Genomic DNA, 22,601 nt, shown 5'->3' on the forward strand with positions numbered 1-22,601 from the left:
TCTCGATCCTTCACCAAGACCCCAGTGCGACATTCCAGGGGTATTGGTGCATATTAAGCCATGGCAGTAATCTTGTTTCCTGGAGAGATATTCAACATCCCACCCCTTAATTGCTACCTCTCCAGCTTTCCCTGGCAAAGGAGATAATTATATAAACCCAAAGACACTTCCCTGAATACCATTGGGCACCTTCGTCAATTCGCGGGCCTAATTATCTAATATGCGGCAGTCGACATTGCTGCTGACCAAGACATTTCGTCCTTTTATTTATAGCGTGGGCTTCATGATATTTAAACCAAATCAAAGATTTCAGCCAATGGGGAGAAAATAAACAAATTGGACTCTGATGAATAGGGGAAATCGAATCATACAGGAGGCAATTATGTGTCGTGAGATAGGTGTCATGCTGGGCTCCAGACAGCTTGGGGCAAAGCAGAAGACCATTAATATTATACGTATTATTGAGAGAATGGGAACGATGGGAAATTAGTGTCTCCCAATCCGCTGCCCACGTTTTTGTGGGCCGTTTGGCAGGGAGCTGGGAGGAAGCAAAAATGTGGAACCATCTGGGGGTCCCTAAAGACCAGGTCGGAAAATGATGCACTAAATCAATATACCAACCTGCTTTCCTGAGGCTCCCTTCTGCCCCCCCCCTCCCCCGCCACCCACGCCAAAGTGTCGATATTTGTCATAGCGAACAGTATTCAAATGCTCCTTCTGTTATAATAGCATCACAGTGGGTGGTGTGGGCGATGTCTCAGGCCTGTATTCTCAAGGCTCCACCACAACATTGTGTGGGTTTTCCCGAATTTCCCAAAGGCACGTCGTTCAGGTGATCCGCCATCTCCACATCGGATTTCACCGTCTGACTTTGAGGCCGAACGTCTGAGCGTTTCAGCACCTTATGCTGCCTGTTTCCTGGAAGCACCGAACCATGAAACGAGGCTGCGTACTGAAAGAATAGTAAACAGTAAACCGGAAATACAGCTACCCAAGTAAAAACACGTCAACACGCTACTGCTGGGACAAGTGGAACAACGCAGAAAATTCATAGATACTGAATATCTGGGAAATATCTTGGCTTTAGTGTCAAGACAAATATTCACAAAAAAATGTGAGCCGAAGACCACATTTTCAAGATGTACATTCTAAATGTATTCCGTTTTTTAAATACATCTGTAAAAATTAATGGATGGTCCCCTTTTAGACTCAAAGTAAAAATCTTTCTGCGTTCTTCATCAGGCATTATGGCAAAATGGCCAAGTCGAAACATCTGGCATCTAACCAGCTGCAGTTGCATTCTGGGTAATCACATTCTTGTGACTGGTTGTTCAGCTAGCTGAAGACCAGTGGCAGCTCCAGAATATTCTAAGAGGGGGCCATAGGTGGGGTCCGGAGAAACAACAATAAAATGGAGGGACGTCTGAAGAGGGAAATAGATAATCACTAGACTTCTTTCTACTAAGCACAGAAAATTAACTCTGACTATGATCCGAGTAAATTCATGAAATCCTGGGAGCTACTACAATGATTCACATTGGAAAACTATGTACCATGTTGAATGATTGACATTCATGAGGGCCAATGAAAATTGGGGGGGCACCCAGGACCACTCTGCCCACCCCTTGGCCCCACTACTGTTAAGAACACTTGCTTTTTTTGTACAGACAGGAGAATTTTGTGTCCAAAAGCATTGCTGGGTTTGACTTTCTGTTTGTCCGGGTTGTCAGTTACTTTTTAATTAGCCAATGAAACCCTTAATCTTGCATCCGCGTTTTATTTTTTCTGCTCGACCACCGCTGATTTTCACAAGCTTAATTTTTGACACGGCAGCGCAGAAACAAACTCTATTAGCCAAAGAATCAGCACTGCTTAGTGTACTATTTTGTCACCATCTACTCATGAATTAAGCTAAATTAAAAGTTGAAGCTGCCAGATAAGGGCAGACAAAGTGACAATTTCAAACACTGAAGTTAATGACATCATTTAGAGAGCAGCAGATGTTTGATAATTAAATACAGATCTGGGTTTCATGAAAGGGCTTTGATTTGACATAAACTGATGTATTGAATGGCATGAATATTGGCTCCATCTACATTCATGGGTTCCAGCTTTGGCAGTAATCCTGGGGTTTAACCCCAAGCCATGAAAGACTCAGCTCAGTGGTCAAGGTGATGAATAGGGGGAAAAACAATACAGTACAATCCCGTTATAACGGACTTCAAGGGACCAGGCAAAACAGTCCATTATATCCAGAGTAGCTGTATGTCCAGAACTACAGGACACCATTTACTCATACTACACCCCAGCAGACACACTTGCGGTATAGATTATTATATTGTACATGTAGTAATCCAACTTTACCTGACCAGATGCGTGACTGTTAATAATCCCGACTACGTATCTCCGCTGGATATCACCGGCACGCCACGCACCTTGTAGGCGGAGCCTGCATGTCCGTTATAGCGAACAGAACTGCAGCTAAAAGCGGCTCTGAAGAGCAAATTGTTTTCCGTTATATGTGAGTCCGCTATACCCGATGCTTTTTCTGCATGTTCGTAAAGGCGCACGGCTGGGACCAGCGGACCTCGTCGGTTATAGACGATATTCCGTTATTAACGAGTCCACTATAACGGTATTTTACTGTACATGGAGAAACCACACAATTGGATGACACATGGCCTTTAAATGGGTAGATACAACTCTGTGACAATGAAAAGGTGCTGAATCTGGGCACAGAATTTAAAACATATTTTCAGTACATTTCTAGTGAGAAATTATTGTCTCATTCATTTCTGCCAAGGTTTTGCGTTGACAGTTAAACTGACAGAGTTATACATGAGCTTGTGCGCGACTGAAAACTGGATAAGCAAAGAAAAGTGTGATCAAGGTTCAAAAGAATATTACAGAAAAGCTGTGAACATAAGAACTTGACTGATTTTGTTGCACGATGGTCCTAAGCAAATATCTCCAATGTACCGATGTGATTATTACCGAGCATGAAACAGCCTGTTTTGACGTATTTTATGCTCTATCTCCATGTTGCAAACCCTTCCGTTCTGTGAAAAAAAGCCATTAAAGGTGAAGTACAATATACACTTTGCTTCAAAGGAAACCGTTACTGAGGCATCCACAGACTGATGTCACACAGTCACTCGGTATCACCATCTCCTCAAAAAGGAAACATCTTTAAGTGAACCTTTAATTCTTGTCCTGAGGTTTCTTGGGTTGAGCTCAACATTCACAATGGAAAGCGGCGGAATGGAATTCAAGCCATTTGGGCCACTGAAGGTCACTCACTCTCTTTTATTAAAGCACTCCAGAATAGCTGTGGCTTTGTGTGTTACTGAAAATGTAACTTTAATCTCCCTCCTTTACTTTTAGGAGAATGAATCTACTTTTCTCATGAACTTTCTTAGATTTTCTTCAATGCTCCCCAGGTCTTGCATGATGCTCTCATTGCCATGCTTCACTATAGGGGTTTATTGACAGTTATGTGGCGATTCTCCGACATCCCGCTAGTTTTCAAAATGAATGAAAACTAATTGATGATTAGGAGGTTGTAAGCAGTGGCATGTACTGTGACCTGTGACTATGTCTGATAATTGGCCCCTGCAAAAGCTCAGGACATGAAAAGCTCAGTGTTAACAGTGATACTGCATTTCCAATTACTGCCAAGACCTGATACTGGATAGTGTTAATGGCAAAGGGTTACACGGTACTTTCTGTAATATTATTAATGAAAGTTTTATGTGACTATTACCATGCTTTTCAGAAAGGTAAAGGTCTTCGGAAAGTATCCACATGGTTATACATCTATGCATCTACCCAAGATGTGATTATTTTACACTACACTTTGTTAACAAACGCACTACTGTATAGCACAGGTTCAATCTAGGCTGCGTCATTCATCTGCAACTGACTGAAGAAATTGGCTTCAAGTATGGCCAGCCGATCAGGAGAAGCAGATTTTGGACATTTAATTTTCATATTCTGTCAGTTACTCGCTGCCAGTATGAAGGATCACGTTACTCCTTCAATTCGTGATAATTTTAGAATTCGGTGATCGACCACAGCGCACGACAATGAAATGTGTCCTCTGCATTTAACCCATATGTGACATCCTAACATAGCAGGGGGCAGCTAATTCAGGTTACGGTGTAACTGGCCCCCTTTCCCTTGCTTAGGTATTGTACGCTCATGATCAGGAGCACGAAGGCTTAGCAGCTTAAGGATACCTTAAGGTCTGCCATGCACCCCAGGTGTCTTCATTCACTTACAATATTCAATTCAAACTCAATCTGGCTGCAGCCGGATTCCCACAATGGCCGCCAAGGTGGCCTACTTCTCAGTCAGCATGACCGTCCTCATTAAAACTACAGCTTCAAGACTCAACATCTCACCTTGAGGGAAAAAGCAGTCACTAGAGACAGTAGTGTGATACAGTTTTACTAACCAAGAAGATCGTAGGGCGTACATATGTCCAATGATGTGCGAGTGTGCCCTGTGATGGGCTGGTGCCCCATCCTGGGTTGTTCCCTGCCTTGCATCCGCAGGCTCTGGACCCCCGTGACCCGGAATAGGACATGGAGTCAGAGAAAATGGATGGATGGATGGATGGATGAATATATCTACCCAATAGCGCACCCAGAAATCATAGCGTGGGTGGGCTGTAAGAAAAAGAGGGGGACCAAACTTAACAAAACAGATGAATTCAATTTAACCTTGAACGGTGGACTGATTGGGACAGTTTGGTAGCATGATGAATGAAAGTGAAAGTGGGAATGCATTGCCATGCTTGTTAATCAACGTTCACCAGGACATAATAATTCCTCTTAAGCCTCAATTAAATTTCACAGCTGTGTACATGATTGAGCCATTATTGCACAAACCACTGCATGGAAAAATAAAAGCATTGACTAATCTAAATAATCTGAACTCTTGAATGGATGGTAAACCATGTATGACAACATTTTCAGACTTATCACATGCAAAATAGCCGTTTACTTAGTATCATCGTGACCAGGACTGATATTAGTCATGAATGGCCATTCAGTTTGTGAAATTTCTTCCTTGCAAGATAATCCACAGTCAACTGGCCTGGTATTGTTCAAAGTGGAAGCATTTAGGAACAACAGAAACTCAGCCATTAAGTGGCAGACCATGTAAAGTAACAGAATGGGGTTGTTGAGTGTTGAGGTGCATTGTGCCATAGCTTTGCTGACTAAATACCTGCAGAGATCCAAACATCCACTGGCATTAAGCCCAGCAGAAAAACTGTGCTCTGGGATCTTCATGGAATGGGCTTCCATGGCCGAGCAGCTGCATGCAAGCTTCACATCACCAAGCACAATGCCATGCCTCGGATGCAGTGGTGTAAAGGGTCACTGGACTCTGCAGCAGTGGAAATGTTTTGTGTGGAGTGACGAACCAGTGACGAACCAGTGACGAACTTCTCTGTCTGCCAGTCTGATGGACGAGACTGGGTTTGGCGGATGTCAGAAGAACATTACCTGATGACGGCATTGTGCCAACTGTAAAGTTTGGTGGAGTAGGGATTACGGTATGGGGTTGCTCTTCAGGGGTTGATCCCCTTAGTTCCAGTGTAAGGAACTCTTAACGCTTCAGCATACCAAGACATTTTGTACAATTCTTTGCTTCCAACTTTATGGGAACAGTTTGGAGAAGGAAGGTCCTTTATGTTCCAGCATGACTGTGCCCCAGTATACAAAGTAAGGTCCATAAAGACGTGGTTGGGTGAGTTTGGTGTGGAAGAACTTGACTGGCCACACAGAGTCCTGACCTCAACCCCACTGAACACCTTTGGGATGAACTAGAACGGAGATTGTGAGCCAGGCTTTCATGTCCAGCATCAGTGCCTGACCTCACAAATGCTCTTCAATGCTACGTTAAGTCATGACTGGATGCCATTTTTTAATACATATTTAAATACTCTTAATTATGTAAATTGTTTTACATAATTTAAACTGAAACTCTTACTTTTTACTTTTTAAAAATAAAATGTAATTTATGTTACACATAATCAAAGCTCAATATCGTATATCAGCTGATCGAGGTATATTTTAATTTCTTAACCCTAAAGATAAAACACTGGGTTACAGCCAAAAATATCCACCCAATCGAGGCCAATTTAGTCTAAATTACGGGCAAGTCATCCGAATGTTATACTATCTATGCACCCTGACTGTGTAATATTATTGAAATTATACTCAAATATTTTGAGATTCTACACCGGCTGAGATGACATGTAAAATAACGGAATAACAAATAAATTCAAGGAACTACGATTGTCCAATAAAAAAAAAAACACCTTCAAGCTAAACTAAATAGATGTTTCAGTACCAAGATCTCACTACTGATGTTCTCATTTAAATATGTACTTATATACAGCCCCCAATGACTGAAGGGTGAGTGAACTTTATAGAACTCCATGAGATCAACGCAGGCTCTTTGTTGGCTTCTTCAGATACTTCGTACGCTTCCATCGTTCCATGTTGGCGCACAGTTCTTGTATTCCTCAAATGTTATGGTATTTGAAGCTAATCGTTTGTATTATTTCATTTCATACTGGCCAGATTGGTATTAAAACTCAATGTACTCCTTCAATGCATTTGTCAAACCAAATGAAACATTTCCATGGACGTATGTCAACAGCTCAATAGGTTAAGAAGAGAATAATAATATGGGCTCCAGTAGATGTTTAGGTTTTGGCTTTGATTTTAAGTATAACAGTAATCAAGTTGTTACAAATCTGAAGCGTGTTTGGTTACAGATACAGCAGCACAGATCACAGAGACCAAACCATATTTATTTTGGTTCGCTCAGTGGGAATGGCTTATCTACATAAGATGTTTTGCTTTCCTTTGCTTTGATCGAAGAGGGAGTCCTTAATCAGTTTTCATTTCCCACACTCCCGTCAGTGATATGTAAAGTTACTCTCAAAGTCAACATGCTGTGATGTCGGAGTATAACGGCTAGCCCCAGCTTTTACACAACATGCCAGGCTGTGATTTATGCCCCCGCCCCAAAGAAAAGCTCACATATTTAACATCCTTCATAAAATCCAACGTGACTGAACAATAAACATAATCAGAGTCATTTATTGCATGAAAGGTCAACCTTAGAAATGCAGAGATGTTGTTCCACTTCATTTGCAGTTGCTGTTTGGTTCTTACCTCTGAGCGGCAGCACGCAGGGAAGCCAGACTAACACTAAGGTTCGAGAAGCATGCTGCTGTCTTACCTGTGCTGTTTCCGGAGAGGAGCAGAGCTTCACAGGTAATGTCTGCTTCGGCTCCAAATACTGTGGTCACCAAGATCGACAATACCTGGGCAAATCAAGATTGAAAACAATATGACAAAAAATAAGCAATATAGCAATTCATTGTTCTGACATACTGTCCTCCTCCGACCTGTTTGGGTGGCAGAGGTGGGAACTTCTTATATTAATTTATTTACATAAAAATTACAGGTATCGCTTTACAATAAGGCTTCCTTTTTCCAATGTAGTAACTTATGAATAAAAACTTATAACTTGTTTATAATCCTTTAATAATGATTTACACAATACTACAACCTAATAGCCTTATTATAAACCATTCAGAAACCCTTTATAAGGGTAGTCTTTTTGTAAAATGATATAACATTATATACAGCTCTGGAAAAAATTATGAGACCACTATGTATTTTTTAATTGCATTTGTAAACCCTGGTTTAATCCTGGTTCTGCTGGCAGAAGGCTACACTGCACAGCAGGCTGCTTCCAGGCTCAAAGTTCCTAAGACAGCAGAACAGAAGAATAAGGTGAAGCAGGAGACACTGGGAACCACCAGAAACCAGCCAGGTAGAGGGAGGGAGGAACTTTCTAATGGCAGAGGTGACCGTTAGCTTATCCTGCAGTGACTCATGAATTGGGGGATGACGTCAAGTGACCTTCATAAAGAATGGGAAGCATTAAGTGCAGGTGTGAAGTGCACTGCTAGGACAGTTCATATCAGGCTCCTAGAAGCAGGACTGAAGTTCCATAAAACAAGGAAGAGGCCCTTCAGTGAGGAGCAGGGAAGAGCCAGGCTGCAGTTTGCAAAAAATATATATTATTCACAGACTCACACCCATAAAATGAGAACAGAAAATTGTGCTGTGGTCTCTTAATTTTTTCCAGAACTGTATAAAAAACAATATGAGAGATGCTCCTCAAGGAAAACCAATAAATCAAAAGCCATATATGGAACTAATTATTTATTCAAAAGAAAAAGAACCAAGATATGCAGGTGGTCAAAAATAGGGTTGAGCAAGGGGCAAGTATTCAGGTTTGTCCGGGACAGTGGGATTTGCGCTAAAATCTTTACAATCCACAAATAGACAAGGGTGTTAGTCCTAAAGCCTTCCCCAAATGTTCTCATGCAAATCGTTCCAAACTCAGATTGCAACCCACATTTTGGAATGATTTTCAGGTGGAAAATATATATATAAATAAAGAAAAATGGGTCATTCAAAAACAAGGAACAGAAACAAACACAGTCCCAAAAATTCTTCGCATATCATGTTAAACTTCATAAGTGTGCTGTGATGCACCCAAACGTACTTGACAAGCAAGGACATCTTACATCTTACAAAAAAAAAAAAAGGTTTTGTCATCTCTGAAGATTCATTTGTGATTTTCTTTTCTATTTATTATTTGGCCAAGGCAAAACAAACAAACATACAAACAAACACTGAGTAACAGTTGTGGATCCAAATGAAAGAAGAGAAAGACGAATGTTGTTTTGTTTCACTAAGTAACTATAAATAACAATGCTAACTAACCACTGCATGTGGTTTTTATTTTAAATGACAGTATCTGTTTGCATTTTGTTTTGCTTCTTTGTCTTCGTCACGGTAAACACACTCCACTACAGGTAAGACACCCTGAGAGCCACCGCCAGCATGACAGCACAGATGACAGGACGTCAACAGTGTTGCTGATGCGACAACAAATCATAGCTGTTTATATATATATAAGTCAGTTATTTGTTTATGATCTGAAACATCATGCTATCAGCAGAGCAGGAGACAGCAAAACAGGAAATAAAAGACTTCACTTGAATTTCAACCACAATTTTCCATTTGAAACCATTCCCCCCCCTGCAGGTATATGAAAATGATCCCAGGAGTTCCCCAGTATTCGTCAGTATATAGAAATAAATTCACAGAACAATTGGTAATGATTGGCGATGCAATGATTTCTTTCGGAACAGAAGGTACTTCAAACAAACTTGCCATTTTAATTCAGCTCTGCGTTATGAGCCTTTGTTCCTTCCCGAAATTTCTCGTTCCAGAAAGTGGGAGTCGCCTGCTATTTGATTTTTTATTTTTTTTTGTTAATTGTTGGGTTAATTGTTGACAGAGCGACACCTGGGGACTCAACAGAAAGGAGGGCTGGTAGATGGGGGATGAGAAAGAATGGTCTACTGTTTCAAATCTTAATGACACTGCTAAGTGGCATTTTTTCTGTTTCTCTTTATTGCAGTTTGTTTCATTGTGTTTGTCAGTTGGCGAAGGCTACAGTAAATGCAGACTTTGCTACATCAGAGGTAACAGGTGGTGCAGTGGGGATCACTGTTGCCTCACACCTCTAGCATTGGGGGGGGTCATATTTCTGCTCTTGTTTGTCTATTTGCCCTGCATTGTAGTGCATCCCCTTCATATCCCCCGGTGCCAGACCCCCCCCCTAGGTGTCTTGCTTGTGCCTCAGGACATCGATGATCTCTAAGCCCCCAGCCAGACGCGCACATTTCCCGACTGCGAACAGGTCGCCGAATGGATAAACTCACACACAACGCATGTTCCATTTGCACACGGCGAAACAAAAAATCTCTCACTAATCAGACTGAACCATTTTTTGCATTATAGGGAAGGGAAACTGGAATTGTTTCCAACCACAGTATCAAGGAAAAATCAGCAAGATAACAGTGCCAAGCTTTTATGTGATTCATAAATACTATATTAAGTTTTCAGAAATATGTAATTTTTGACTAATGATTCCATTAGATTATTTAAAATTTGGAGGGCCCTTTTGGGCCCGCCGTGACTCAGAGCCCGGGGACAGCTGACCTGGGGGGCGGGGCCCACACATCCACACATTCTGTGACCAACTGAAAATCGTCTTGCAACCCACCAGGTGAGAATCACTGGCCTACAATCACGCCCCCCTGTCACCCTGACTAGTACATCTGCGGAGAATTAGTGGGCTTAATAGATTTGGTTTAAAGTATAAAAATCCAGGCTTGAAGTGGCTGTTGGTGCCCAACATGACTAATGCAACTTTGGGAGGCAACTTGTGTAACTTTTAACTGCCTCACAGCTTAGTGTCCATCCAGTAACTACATCACAAGAAAGTGAGACCATATGTTCACAGGCCCCAATGGAGAGAAAACGTTCAATGCCGGATCTTGCGAGATGCAAGGTGCAGGACAGAAATCACGTCAACTAACGTTACCCACTTGCTTTCATTATTTCTACTGATCTACAGCCTGACTGTAACTGAACATGGATAAACGTTTGGGAGCAGAAGCTGGCTGATAATTAGATAATTCTGATTGTCCTAAGATACACTAACAAGAGAGAGGCCACACCCTCGTAGCTGGGCTTTGAAAAACAATGAGATCCAGGACCCGGGGGCGTGGGGTGGGTTTCGTCAATCACATTATTGATACCATCCGTTATGTGAAATGTTAGTTAGCCTAATTTTTTATTCAGGCGAATATTTAACTTCAAATTAATTTAGTTTTTAAAAAATGGTTTCAACCGCGGCGATCTCATAGCTGACTACGGCTCTGGCTACACCTTACGCCTGCATCACAGGGGCGCGGGTGCAGGCCCCACCCCCCCGCAGCCAAACTGAACGCAGTGGCAGACTCATCTCAGCTCTGCACATTAAGGAAAATCCGCCAGCAATCTGCGGGTTATTGACGTCGTATCGTTTTTCATTCTCTCTCGTTTATCGAGTGGCTCACTTGGGGGGCCCCCTAGCCATTTCAGCATAGCCCTACCCCCCCCGGGGAGTTAATCCGCCCCTCCTCTCTGCATTTGGTGGCCTTTTTTAATATTGAGACTACCCTCCAGGGAGGGAAAAAAGCTGACCTTGGTTTTTGTGGCCAACACATATGTGGATTAAATTGGGGGGGGGGGGGGGGGGGGTGCCAGAGAAGATTCGATGTGACTCTCTCCCACAAAGACTGCTAATAAGGGAAACAACGTCTAATACCACAATGACCAAGCAATTCTATTTCCAGTAAATCATTCTTTGTCCACAGAACAGCCATTTTTGGGATCAGACACATACAAAACTCTGGGAAACTACCTAGCATCCATCCATCAATCCATTTTCCAAACCGCTTATCCTACTGGGTCTGGGGGGGTCCGGAGCCTATCCCGGAAGCAATGGGCACGAGGCAGGGAACAACCCAGGATTATATATTGTATATACATAATATATATATTGGTGCAGGGGGCGGCATGGTGGTGCAGTGGTTAGCACTGTTGTCTCACACCTCTGGGACCCGGGTTCGAGTCTCCGCCTGGGTTACATGTGTGTGGAGTTTGCATGTTCTCCCCATGTCGTCGTGGGGTTTCCTCCGGGTACTCCGGTTTCCCCCCATAGTCCAAAAAACATGCTGAGGCTGATTGGAGTTGCTAAATTACCCGTAGGTATGGATGCATGTGTGAGTGAATGGTGTGTGAGTGTGCCCTGCGATGGGCTGGCCCCCCATCCTGGGTTGTTCCCTGCCTCGTGCCCATTGCTTCCGGGATAGGCTCCGGACCCCCCCCTGCGACCCAGTAGGATAAGCGGTTTGGAAAATGGATGGATGGATATATTGGTGCACGTAGCTCAAGCACAAAACAGCCACTATTGCAGTATTCGCGCAGACACATCAAAGATAAGTCATAATATAAATGGCCGTTTTCATGAAGTCTGACAAATTTTTTTCCAAATCATTCAGAAAATCACTTAAAATTTGCCTCATGTCGTCTTATATAAATAAGAATATATTTAACCTGGACAAAAATCAAGTGTGCATTTCAGCAGAACAGCATACAACAGCTTTTATTGGTCACATTTGAATTTCCTGCGATGCCTGTGAATGTTCAAGATTGGGCTTTCGCCAAGAGGAATGAGGAAGAGGAGAGGAGCTTCTTCCTTTAATGGGCTTATCCCTCGTTCTGTGATTCCATGATCGTTACTGTGTTTCTAAAGAGGAAGCAGAGATCTATGCAGATAAATCTACTATCTAACGGTTCGGCACGTCAGTTCAAACGGACATCTCTCGAATCGTCATTAATGTTCTCCAAGGGCATTGGGGGGGCGGGTAGCTACTGCCCAGTACCCAGGTCTGGTTCCTCTGTATTTCTCTTCAGAGTACTGGAAATCTTTCTTGCATACCAGCACCTCTCATAATCTGCTGGAAGTGAATAACAAGCAGAACACAGACACCCGTTTTCCCAACTTCCAGCATTGCCCAAGGACACTATTAAGGTCTGACAAATCGCACCGTAATCACCTGACCGCTGGGCGGCGGGGAGACTCGCAAGCCAACCGAAACAAGACTTTAAACAGCGACAACCATGTCTGAGGAAACCCCTCTACATATTCTGCAGTTTTTCTCTTCATCCAGGGACTAGGAGACAGGGCGAGAGAGGAGTCTATCGATGGGCCCAATTCCACCCACCAGTATGAAAATCAACCAATAAACCTCCCGTACTGGTTTCATTTAGGTAGACCAACACTGCAGGGACATGTGGACTAGGAGGTATAGGGGAGATGCGTAACCCCACAATTTGGATTTAAAATGATTATGTTTTGTGTGCCCCCCCCCCCCACAAATATCAAATTCTTTTGTACGCTTGTGCATCATCGAATGTTTCAGCTATTCTATGAGGAGCAATCCCCATGGTGATCTTTGGGGGGGGGGGGGGGTGAGGGGTGGGTAAAAAACTGGACTGGTTAATGTCACCTTAGTGCCAGCCTAATGCACTGCGACATTTATAGGACTGGGGTAAATACCATGATTTTAAAGCCCTTATTACTCTGTGACAGATGTGCTATGAGAGCAGATCTGAAGACCTGGTAAGTAATCGCTGTCTGCTGGGGGAGGGCTGCTATCCAAAGCGAATGTTCTAGTGTGTTAATCCTCTACACGACACCAAAAACACAGGAGTATACAACTGCGGGAGATAAGTGATGCTCATGCAGGGTTGAAAGAAAAACAAAAACAATTTGTGTAAAAAGATCACTCTCCCCAAGTCAGACCAGGCGCCATTTTCACTCCGTAACAAAAATCCTAATTTGAGACGGTCGTATCAACGTTTGTCTGCGGTTTTTTTTTTTTTTTTTATTGGTCTGGACTGTGAAGGATGAAGCACAGGAGCTCCTTGCTTTTTCGTCTTTCTAGAGAAAAAAATGATCTGAGAGAAATGCAGAATATTCCAGAAAAAAACCCTTTACAGACTAAATATAGTGAAAACTGACCAGGGTCTTATGACTTGAGAGTTATGTAATGTGAAATACAAGATGAGACTTGAAGGCTGTTTTAGGTTGTTAAGGATATTCAGTACCAGGTAAACATCTAGACACAACTGCTTTTAGTGCATTTTAGCCACGTTACTCATGTTATAATAAAAGGCCTGAAGGAAATGAAGTAATACATATCAAATATTCCAATAACCAACATCTCAAAATTTTCTCGAACTGTACATTCTTCGAGAAAGCCCCCTTTTGCGTTGAGGACAGCATTGTAGACTCTTGGCATTCCTTGGGGCAGCTGTTTCTCCAACAGTCCTGAAGGACTTTCCACAACTTCTGAGCACAAGTTGGCGACCTTGCTCATACTCTTCATCCCAAACCAGCTCTGTAGGGTTTGTGTCGGGAGGATTGGGGGGGGGGGGGGGGGGGGGGAAGTCATCTCTCACAGCACTCCATCCCTTTCCTTGTTCACAGGACAATATTCACTGCATAACCCCAAGATGTGCCCGGGTTCATTATCCCAGTGAAAAGCAAATGATTTTCAGCAGGTGTGTCCAGGCTTTAGACCGATACTCTACGATTTCCTCACAGGTTAAAAGCATCTTTACTCCTGGGATAAGTGTGTTTGAATACTGATAGATTCTGAAAATACCCCCCCTGTATTTCTGGACATGCTACTCCTATAGAGTACTACGTCCTGTTCCTTCATGTCAATAGGCGAAGCAAATGGGAAGACAGCACACAAAAAACAATCCTTCCATTACTATTGTCAGTGTTTATAGTTCTGAATGTTTACTGCTAACTTTAATCTGTGAAGAGCAAGCGGGTGTTAACCAGGTTGTCATGCCTGCAGGCATGCGTTGTGTGTATAACCATGTTCTAAATGTCAACAAGACTGTGGTCCTCTTAACATCACTGGAGGCAAAGGCTGAGTAAGTGTAAAATGTGCTGGGATTAGTGATGTTTATATCAAAATGTAAAGTGGATACCGGCCCTCACTGAATGACAGAACGCTCCGCAGATTTACTCCACGAAGAAAAAAACTGAGTTGGCAACCACAACAAAACATTGCAAGAGACATAAAACAGTGGTAGACATGGCCAAGTCGTATCTAGGCTATGGTGAATCATATCTAGAGCATTCTGAGCAGATCCTTCAATTAATTCTGAACTTTCTTCTGGAATCTAACAGGAATTGATTCAAAATCCCTTCTCAAGACTTGTACAACGTAACAAACTTGGGTTCCATCATCTTCCTCTACTTGTTTTCCTTCACATAGTGTTTTACGTATTTCCCCTACTAAACTAACAAATGACTGCACTGCTCTCCTCTCCAACACCAACACCAACGTAAGTTAATGCATCAAAGCCTGATATTCCCCAAATACCCTTCGTGAAAGGTCTGATTTAAATTTTCCATCCAGTTCGGGACTGAGAGCTTATCCTATAAAATGATTTAGTCACCCAAGCTTATATCGCTTAGCCAGAGATAACTCACAATTTCAAAAGAAGGACCTGGATTTGGACATGTAAATAATGGAAAACAGCCGTGACAACGATGACAATAATGTATTCAACTGGTACCGACAGATTTTTTCTCACTGTGCCAAAAATGAAACACCTATTCATTCTCCAACCTCCGTTTTTTCGGAGGAACACGTAGGGTACTGCTGCATGGTATTGATTACAAGTAGACGTGACACAGGTTGGGTTCGTCAATACCATTATAAAAACTCTTTGATCCTTGTTCACCCACGATGACGGCAATGAATTACGACATGCCTCTGATGCTTCCCGCTCTTATTACATAATCAAAGCGTAATCCCTTTGTATCGTTGAGCCGGACTGTTTATTCTTCGCTCCTTTAAAGATGCTCTCAAGGTGTCACATTAAAGGATGAATGTCATGTTCAGTCTGGAGTTTTATTTGAGATTCTTAAGTGTGATGAGAATGTGAGTTTAATTCAGCATCCAGGCTGAACTATTGCTGACGTTTGCCGGCAGTGATGGACGCAGCATTTTGGAAATTGTTGGAATTACGCTTGTGGCGAGAAGGCCGCAAAACAAACTGGGATGAAGGACAGTACTTTTGAACACAGTTATGTAACTAAGCACCTTCTTCTGTGTGCAGTCTATAGATTGACTTCTATTGAAGGCCTTTTATCCTTGCTGGTGAATGCTTGCTGTTAAGCGGTCAAGGTTGTATAGAGCAAACAGTTGCTTAGAAATAAATAACTTAAGGAGAATCCAACTGCTGCTGAAAATGGTATCAAATTTCCACCATTATTTTTGTTGTAGTAATTTGCTCATCATTCTCACATTATTATATAAAAATTATATATGATGAAATGCAGTGAATGTTCTGAGGCATTTCATCCCATTTGCACCTCTTACTTACACCCTTTACTTACTGGGATAATCTCAAGGCACCCAATCGAAGTCAATCAGGGTTACATTTCCCAAAAATCTCCCAGTAGCCAAATTGCATAGTTGGACTCTTTTAGATGCATAGTTATAATTATGTAAGCAGCTAACTAGTGAGAAACGCACCCCAGGATGAGTAATTGGACGTTGGATTATATGCAGTAATATACACAAGAAACACACTAGTTAGTCACAAAACTTTCTGTAACATTCCTAAATGTCGCTCCAATAAAAAAAAAATAAAAAATCTGTCGAGAAACAGTTAATTTGAGGTCGGCTCTGATATCTAGCAATTCTGTATCCTTTTGTCTTTGAAATGGCACATAAAGGTGGATGAATCTTTTGCTTGGGAGTGTAACAGGAAATTGCGTCTCTCTGTGGGACTGTTAATATCTGCAGAACACATTCAATTTTCCCTTTAATTGTATTCATTTGGGGGGGGGGGGGGGCTTAGAAGGAAGTCTGTGTAAACATTCTGTCCTGTTCATTCTCAGCATCACAGAATCAAATAAGTGACTCCAGTGAATTTGGTTTAACTGCATAGCCAACTGATCCAAAAATACGGCAGGTAAAGAATCATTTTTGAGACTTGAAACTATCATCTTGGGCGGAAAACATCTGAACTGTCCAAAGCCAATCAAAACAACACAGGAGAATAGAGTTCATATCCTGACCATGACGATATCCTATGTCACAGGGTAGATTAGTGCTGAAAAGCTTCGATTTAAACCAAGCAAACGTAAAGCCTGAACATAACTAAATCGCTTGGAAACAGATACACTGAGCATTAAGTGACTGCAGTACAGCTCAGGGCATCGGGGCATCGCAGAGACTGTAACACAGCAAAGCACAGATGGGATATAAGAGCAGGATGCTCGTCTCCATGGGAGCAACCCAATAAATTAGCTATGGTCTGCCTCTCCCCGACACCATGTCCCCAATGCTGCATATGTGCCGCATGGGAAAGCCGACCTGGAGCCAGCTACCAATGAGATGGCAGATCGTACCATTAATGTGAGATGTAGGGGTGGAAAGAGCGTCCCATCTCCTGTATACCCCTCTCGAACTCAGATCACGTTGATGATTTCTCACTTGCCCTTTAATTACCATAAATTGATCCGGTTGGTGAGAGTAACATTATAAATGTCTCAGTTTCTTTAGTATGCATTACGTTTCTCTCAAAGGGAAATTGTTACTCACAATATATTAAATCAGCCATATGGCTACAATGTGCCTCAGTTTTAATGGTTGCTGTTTAAGTCGTGGCAAAAGCTTGCTAGTTATAGCAAATTGTTTAAAAGAAACAGCATACTGTTCTGTATTTTTTACCGTTTATGCACATTCCCTCTTGGAAAATCTCAAAAGGCTTGGGAGTCTTGCAGCAATTTAGAAGGCAAGCACAACTTTTATAAAATTCTCCTTTGATTGCATAAGACTGTAACCCTATTGTATTTTAAAGAAGCAGAAACTCATTACCCATTTCAGGGGACTGGCTGTGTTTTCCTGTGTCATTTCAGTTTCAGTTTGATTCAGTATTCTTTGGGTATGGCATTACGCGACCCCCCCCATTTCGCTCTCTTTTTTTTTTTAACGGCCACGTAGCAGCAGAGACACGAAGAGGAGCTCTGCTGGTAAAGAGGCTGCCCCCACATGTGCTACACCACTGCGACGCCAAAGGATGGCAGCGGAAGCCTTAAGCCATAACATTAGTGCATGGTGACACAACATGCGTGACCCTTATAGAGGCTTAATGCATCATTAGGAAACAGGTTTTTCATCATAGTATATTCCTGCAGAACAGGGGTCACCAACCTTTTCCAAACTGAGAGCTACTTCACGGGTCCTGAGCCACACGAAGGGCTACCAGTGTGAAACGCCCTCCTAAACTTATCTAAACTTCATGTATGATAAACATGTTTTAAATGCTTTTTTAGATATTATTTTCAAATCTATATACATGCAAATGTGATTAAAGAAGAATAGCAACAGGATAAAATTCAATTTTAGACGCTGCTCACTGGTGAGTTGTGCTATTTTTAGAACAGGTCCGCGGGCAACTCATGTGGTCCATGGGGGCGTCCTGGTGCCCGCGGGCAGCATGTTGGTGACCCCTGACGTAGAACGTCTTTGGTTGTTTTACCTGACCGTAATATACACCTTATATGGGTAAAACCATTTAACTTATAATAACATAAACCATTTAATCATACAAGTAATGTATACATGATCATTGTACACATTCATTTGTTGTTGCTACACAATTGCTTCTTCTGTATCTTCAATGGTTCTTCAGTCATAGCCCTGCATGGCCCTGAGGGTGGGATCAGGTCACGTCCGGCACCTCTGAGGTCTTATAAAGTACCTGCTAACATCCCAGCTCATTTAGAGGTATTAAAAGTTGCTCTTCAAAAGTAAAAATGCTCCATGCAAGATCATCTTCTAATCCATGCATGGATTAGTGGTTTTCCCTAATAGTGGGTAAGTAGAACTACTCCACAATTAGCACATGCAAGCGAAGCCTATCCCGGAAGCAACGGGTACAAGGCAGGGGATAAGCCAGGGATGGCTGTCAACCCACCACAGTCATAACTAAATTATTGAAATGAATTTTATAGCGTGTCGCCAAAAACAAATGGAAACATCAAACTGGCGACAGGTGTAGCCATGATTATAACGTGCATAAGGTTTGCTGCAGCTTGAAACATCGATTTACTTGATTTTGTGTCTTTGAGGATAGTTATTATTTGACTAGCACATAGATTTGTTACTGACATTTGAAGGAAGTCTTATCAAAACTTATATTGATGTTGTACGGCATGGTTCGTAAAAAGCCATTGCGGGAAAAAACCCACTAGCCAAACTGCTAATTAGTAGGTCTACAGGCGCACGTGAAAATCTTTCAGTCGATGTAAGCACTTTGAATGTTTCCACATCTCTTCACATGTTCACGGTTAATTAGTCCCACTTGGTTTAATTCGTCACGAGTTATCGGTCTCGTTTAATTTTTTTCCGCAAATATAACATTATCACTGATTGGAATATACGCCCGCTATTAATATTATAAGACCTACATATCTTCGGAATCCAGCAACAGATAGACCAATAACAAACAAAAATTGTAATATTGTTGTCATATTGCCTATTGATAATTATTTCAAATGTACGTAATCGTTCATTAACTAATATTCAGTTTCCGTTATAAATAATTTAGTAATAAGATCTAAACAGGACGGAGTGTTAATCATATAGAAGACTGAAAAATCTACACAAAAACTGAAGTCAAGAAGCACTGTGAATTAATGCATGACTTTAACGTTCTTTTTTCTCCAACATTATATGATGTGATGAAACTGTTACCCCCCCCCCCCCCCCCCCCAAAAAAAAATAAATAAATAAATAAATGCTGCAAAAATCTAAAACATTTAAATTTTGTCTTGCACTGAGACATAGCAAAGTATGAATCTCACGCTGGCCAAGTATTAATTAATTAATTAGCCGGCAGTTTTTTTTTTTTGCATCAACTGCAGCGCAAAAAAAAAGAGAAAAAAAAACATTAAAACTTCCAAGTACAATCTTTGAGTCCCAATGTATTACTACTTGATTAATGACTGTTTTATGAGAATTTACTTTTACATACATTGTACGGGGAAAATATGATTTGTACCGCTCAGATCAACTGGAAACACATTTCAGTGGAACAGAGTTTTCATTATACGGTACTCACCTGCAGATTGATCCTGTGCATTTTCCCAAACCTTTATTTGTAGATATATATCAAATCGGTTGCCCTCTTTTCTCTTTCTGCTGTTTCCGTTGGGGTTTATTTATACTGAAAAGATGTTTCGTCCGTTCGACACGAGGCAGATTATATACGACTTTTTTTTAAACTTTCTATCGCAGCGTTTCCTTAAGTACGAGGTCCGTCGTCTGTCATCGATGAGAATATCGTCCAGCTTTAAGTCATTATAGCTCAAACAGGCGTTACTTTTCCCACATGATAACGTTACATGGCTTTTCTAAATTGCCAGGAGCAATGAAGTATATCCAGACGCACACACGTACATATATGTAACACACCATATCCGCAAGTGGCACGAATTAATGCTGCAAGGAAACAGTCCTTCCTTCTTACAGTACATGTGCTCTTTTGCTTTGCAGCAATAAACAAAATACATCCAAGTTCGGCAAAAACTACATCGGTTCGGTCCCAAGCCTTTCTGATAGAATCTGGTTTGTTGTTCGGGGCATATAGATGTACCAGTAGATCCTGTATCGCCCCCCTCCCCGGAATAGTTTAAAAAATTGTCAAAGGAGTGTGGAAAAAGGAGAAGTACTTTGCCCCGCGGCTTATGTTGACCCACTTTAAAGTATTTCTTTACCGATTTCTCTCGATCTTTGCTTGCGAAAATGACGCCTTATGCATGATCCGCTCAGCGCAGCCCTCAGGCTTCGGAGGCAGCAGCCACTGTCAGTGTCCCCGTCGCGTAATGTCACAAAAGACCGGACAATTTAAATAAATAAAATACTTCTGCACATCTATACTCCAAGGACAGGCATTGACAGACCCGTGTCCTTCATGCGAGTCGCTTTAGTGCTTTAAGTAAAGTCCTGCGCACATTCAGCCCTGTCTGCAGTCTCAGACACTTCAGCTAAGCTTTACACACATTCGTTTCGCCATAAGCGAGGAGGCAGGTTTGGCTTCCCTTTCTTGTGCTCATCGTTTCGATCCCAAAAGACACGATCTTCTGAGATAAACGTTGATTTCGCCTCGTAAATATTTTAATCGACACCCCCAGTGGTCGCCACCCGCGTATTTACTTATTAAACATGACAGCCGCAGCTGATTGTCCACACTTTTCGGGTAAAGTCGTCTTAAGACTTCAGATGTTATGGGCATATGAAACGAGAGCATCACTCATCCAATCGCCTAATCGTAAACACCAAACGAACTCATTTAACGTTTCCATAATTTATTCAGAAATGAGCGAATGGGGTGATTAAAGTCCACGTTATGAACTTCGCATAAGAATGCTCGTCGGTGGGCGTTAAAATGCGATTACAGCATCATGCCAGAAGTACTCAATCAAAATAATAAGCATAACTATCCCGTGTTGGTGTTCCTGGTTGTGTAGGTGTTCCGCTACGAGTGCTTTTGCAGTGTCAGAGTCAATTTCATACAGTGTCTATAAAGCACAATGCAGGCACACATTGGTATTTGTACACTACACCCAGCCTCCAAATCTACCGATTCTACCGATTGCCCAGCACTGCACACCAGTTAAAATCAGTTGTCAGAGGCTCAGATTCATCCTCCCTCCTCCTTTTCTACACATTCACTGAACTCCTGGTTTTTTATTTTTGGACAGCTTTTTCTTCGACTTACTTTCTGCCACCAGTCTTCTGCTGACAGATGTATCTGTTAAACCACAATATGCACACATGAACTCTCTCTTCTAACATGCAGCAAAAGGTGCACTAGTCTTTATATGGTCCACACATGAAATTTGATTCCAACATCACCGTGACAAACCCAGAGATTTTAATGTCAGTCAGTCAGTATCAATATAATGAGCTATTTTTTGCACAAATAACCGGGTAATAAATGCCTTTGAATTGGATGTACAGCATGTTAATATGACAATATTGCTTTGAAAAGTAAAGAGACCGTCTTGAATTTTTATATTCTTGAAAAATGTGTCCCACATTACCTGAAAACAGTGGGGCCACTTCCATTAACCAGTGTTGTAGTTCAACCAGTACTGTCATCCCATCACAAATCCAGTTATAATACAGATGTATACATTCTTCGTTGGTTTATCAGTCTTATCAAATTCATTTTCAAAGTAATGTACCAGCACTTACCATGCATTCACTCCGGTCAGGCAGCTCCATCCGTTCTGTTGTCCTTTTGGGCAAACGTGAACATTTCTTATTGTAACAGTATGTTATGGTACGGCATGGAGAAGCTAAAGAGTGAAAATCCAAATCCAACAGAAGACTTTAACAAAAAGGGAAGAACCGCAAAATATAGAAACCACGAGGGGTTAGAACAAAACAGATTTAAACGGAAGTTAAGAGAAACATAACTGCACACACTCATAGGGAATAACTATCTCAACTAGAACCTACAAACAGAAAACTACGCTGGGAGCCACAATGATCCAGCAAAGGACAGAACAAAAGCAGGCACTTAAATACCAAATTAACAGGACATGACACTGGGCAGGTGGAACCCATAACACAATTAACCTATCGGAAGGACACAGGACAATAAGGATCAGGTGGGGTGGATTACAATCACACAGCCGTAGAAACTAGGAAACATAGCCAACACTGATGACTGAATACAATAGGAAAGGCTAGGAACAAAAGAACAAGCAGCACAAAATAAAACAGGGTACAAGCAGAGTAAATAAAAACAGTAATTAAAGGTAAAGAAGGTCTCATGCCAGCTCCGAACCCCTGCCTGGAGGAATGATAGCATCAGGCTCAATCACTTAGCCTACTGAGATACATAGCAGCCAGGGAAGCGGGGAAACACACTAGGGATTAAGGGCTAGAGGACAAAGGGAACAGGATGGCCAGTGACAGTTGCTGACCAAACAGGAACAAAGCACAATGAGGGTACATAGATGGTCCTCTGGTCATGTTGAACCCA

At 41.9% G+C, this 22,601-nt stretch overlaps 1 protein-coding gene across 2 annotated transcripts in view; it reads right to left on the reverse strand.

Annotated features, from left to right (window-relative positions):
* LOC125718371 (corticotropin-releasing factor receptor 1-like) overlaps nt 1-20,860 on the reverse strand; it is a 58,246-nt gene extending 37,386 nt beyond the window's left edge. For both annotated transcript variants that reach the window (XR_007384821.1, XM_048992193.1), the window contains exons 1-2: nt 19,668-20,860; nt 7,264-7,348 (exon numbers count right to left, since the gene is read on the reverse strand). Coding sequence is in view for 1 of the 2 variants with exons in the window: in XM_048992193.1 (XP_048848150.1) it covers nt 7,264-7,348; nt 19,668-19,688 (106 nt within the window). In the remaining variant the exon portion in view is untranslated. The remainder of the gene's footprint in view (nt 1-7,263; nt 7,349-19,667) is intronic.
* Nucleotides 20,861-22,601: the final 1,741 nt, after the last annotated feature.

The sequence above is a fragment of the Brienomyrus brachyistius genome, chromosome 22, assembly GCF_023856365.1.
Source record: "Brienomyrus brachyistius isolate T26 chromosome 22, BBRACH_0.4, whole genome shotgun sequence".
Lineage (NCBI taxonomy): Eukaryota > Metazoa > Chordata > Actinopteri > Osteoglossiformes > Mormyridae > Brienomyrus > Brienomyrus brachyistius.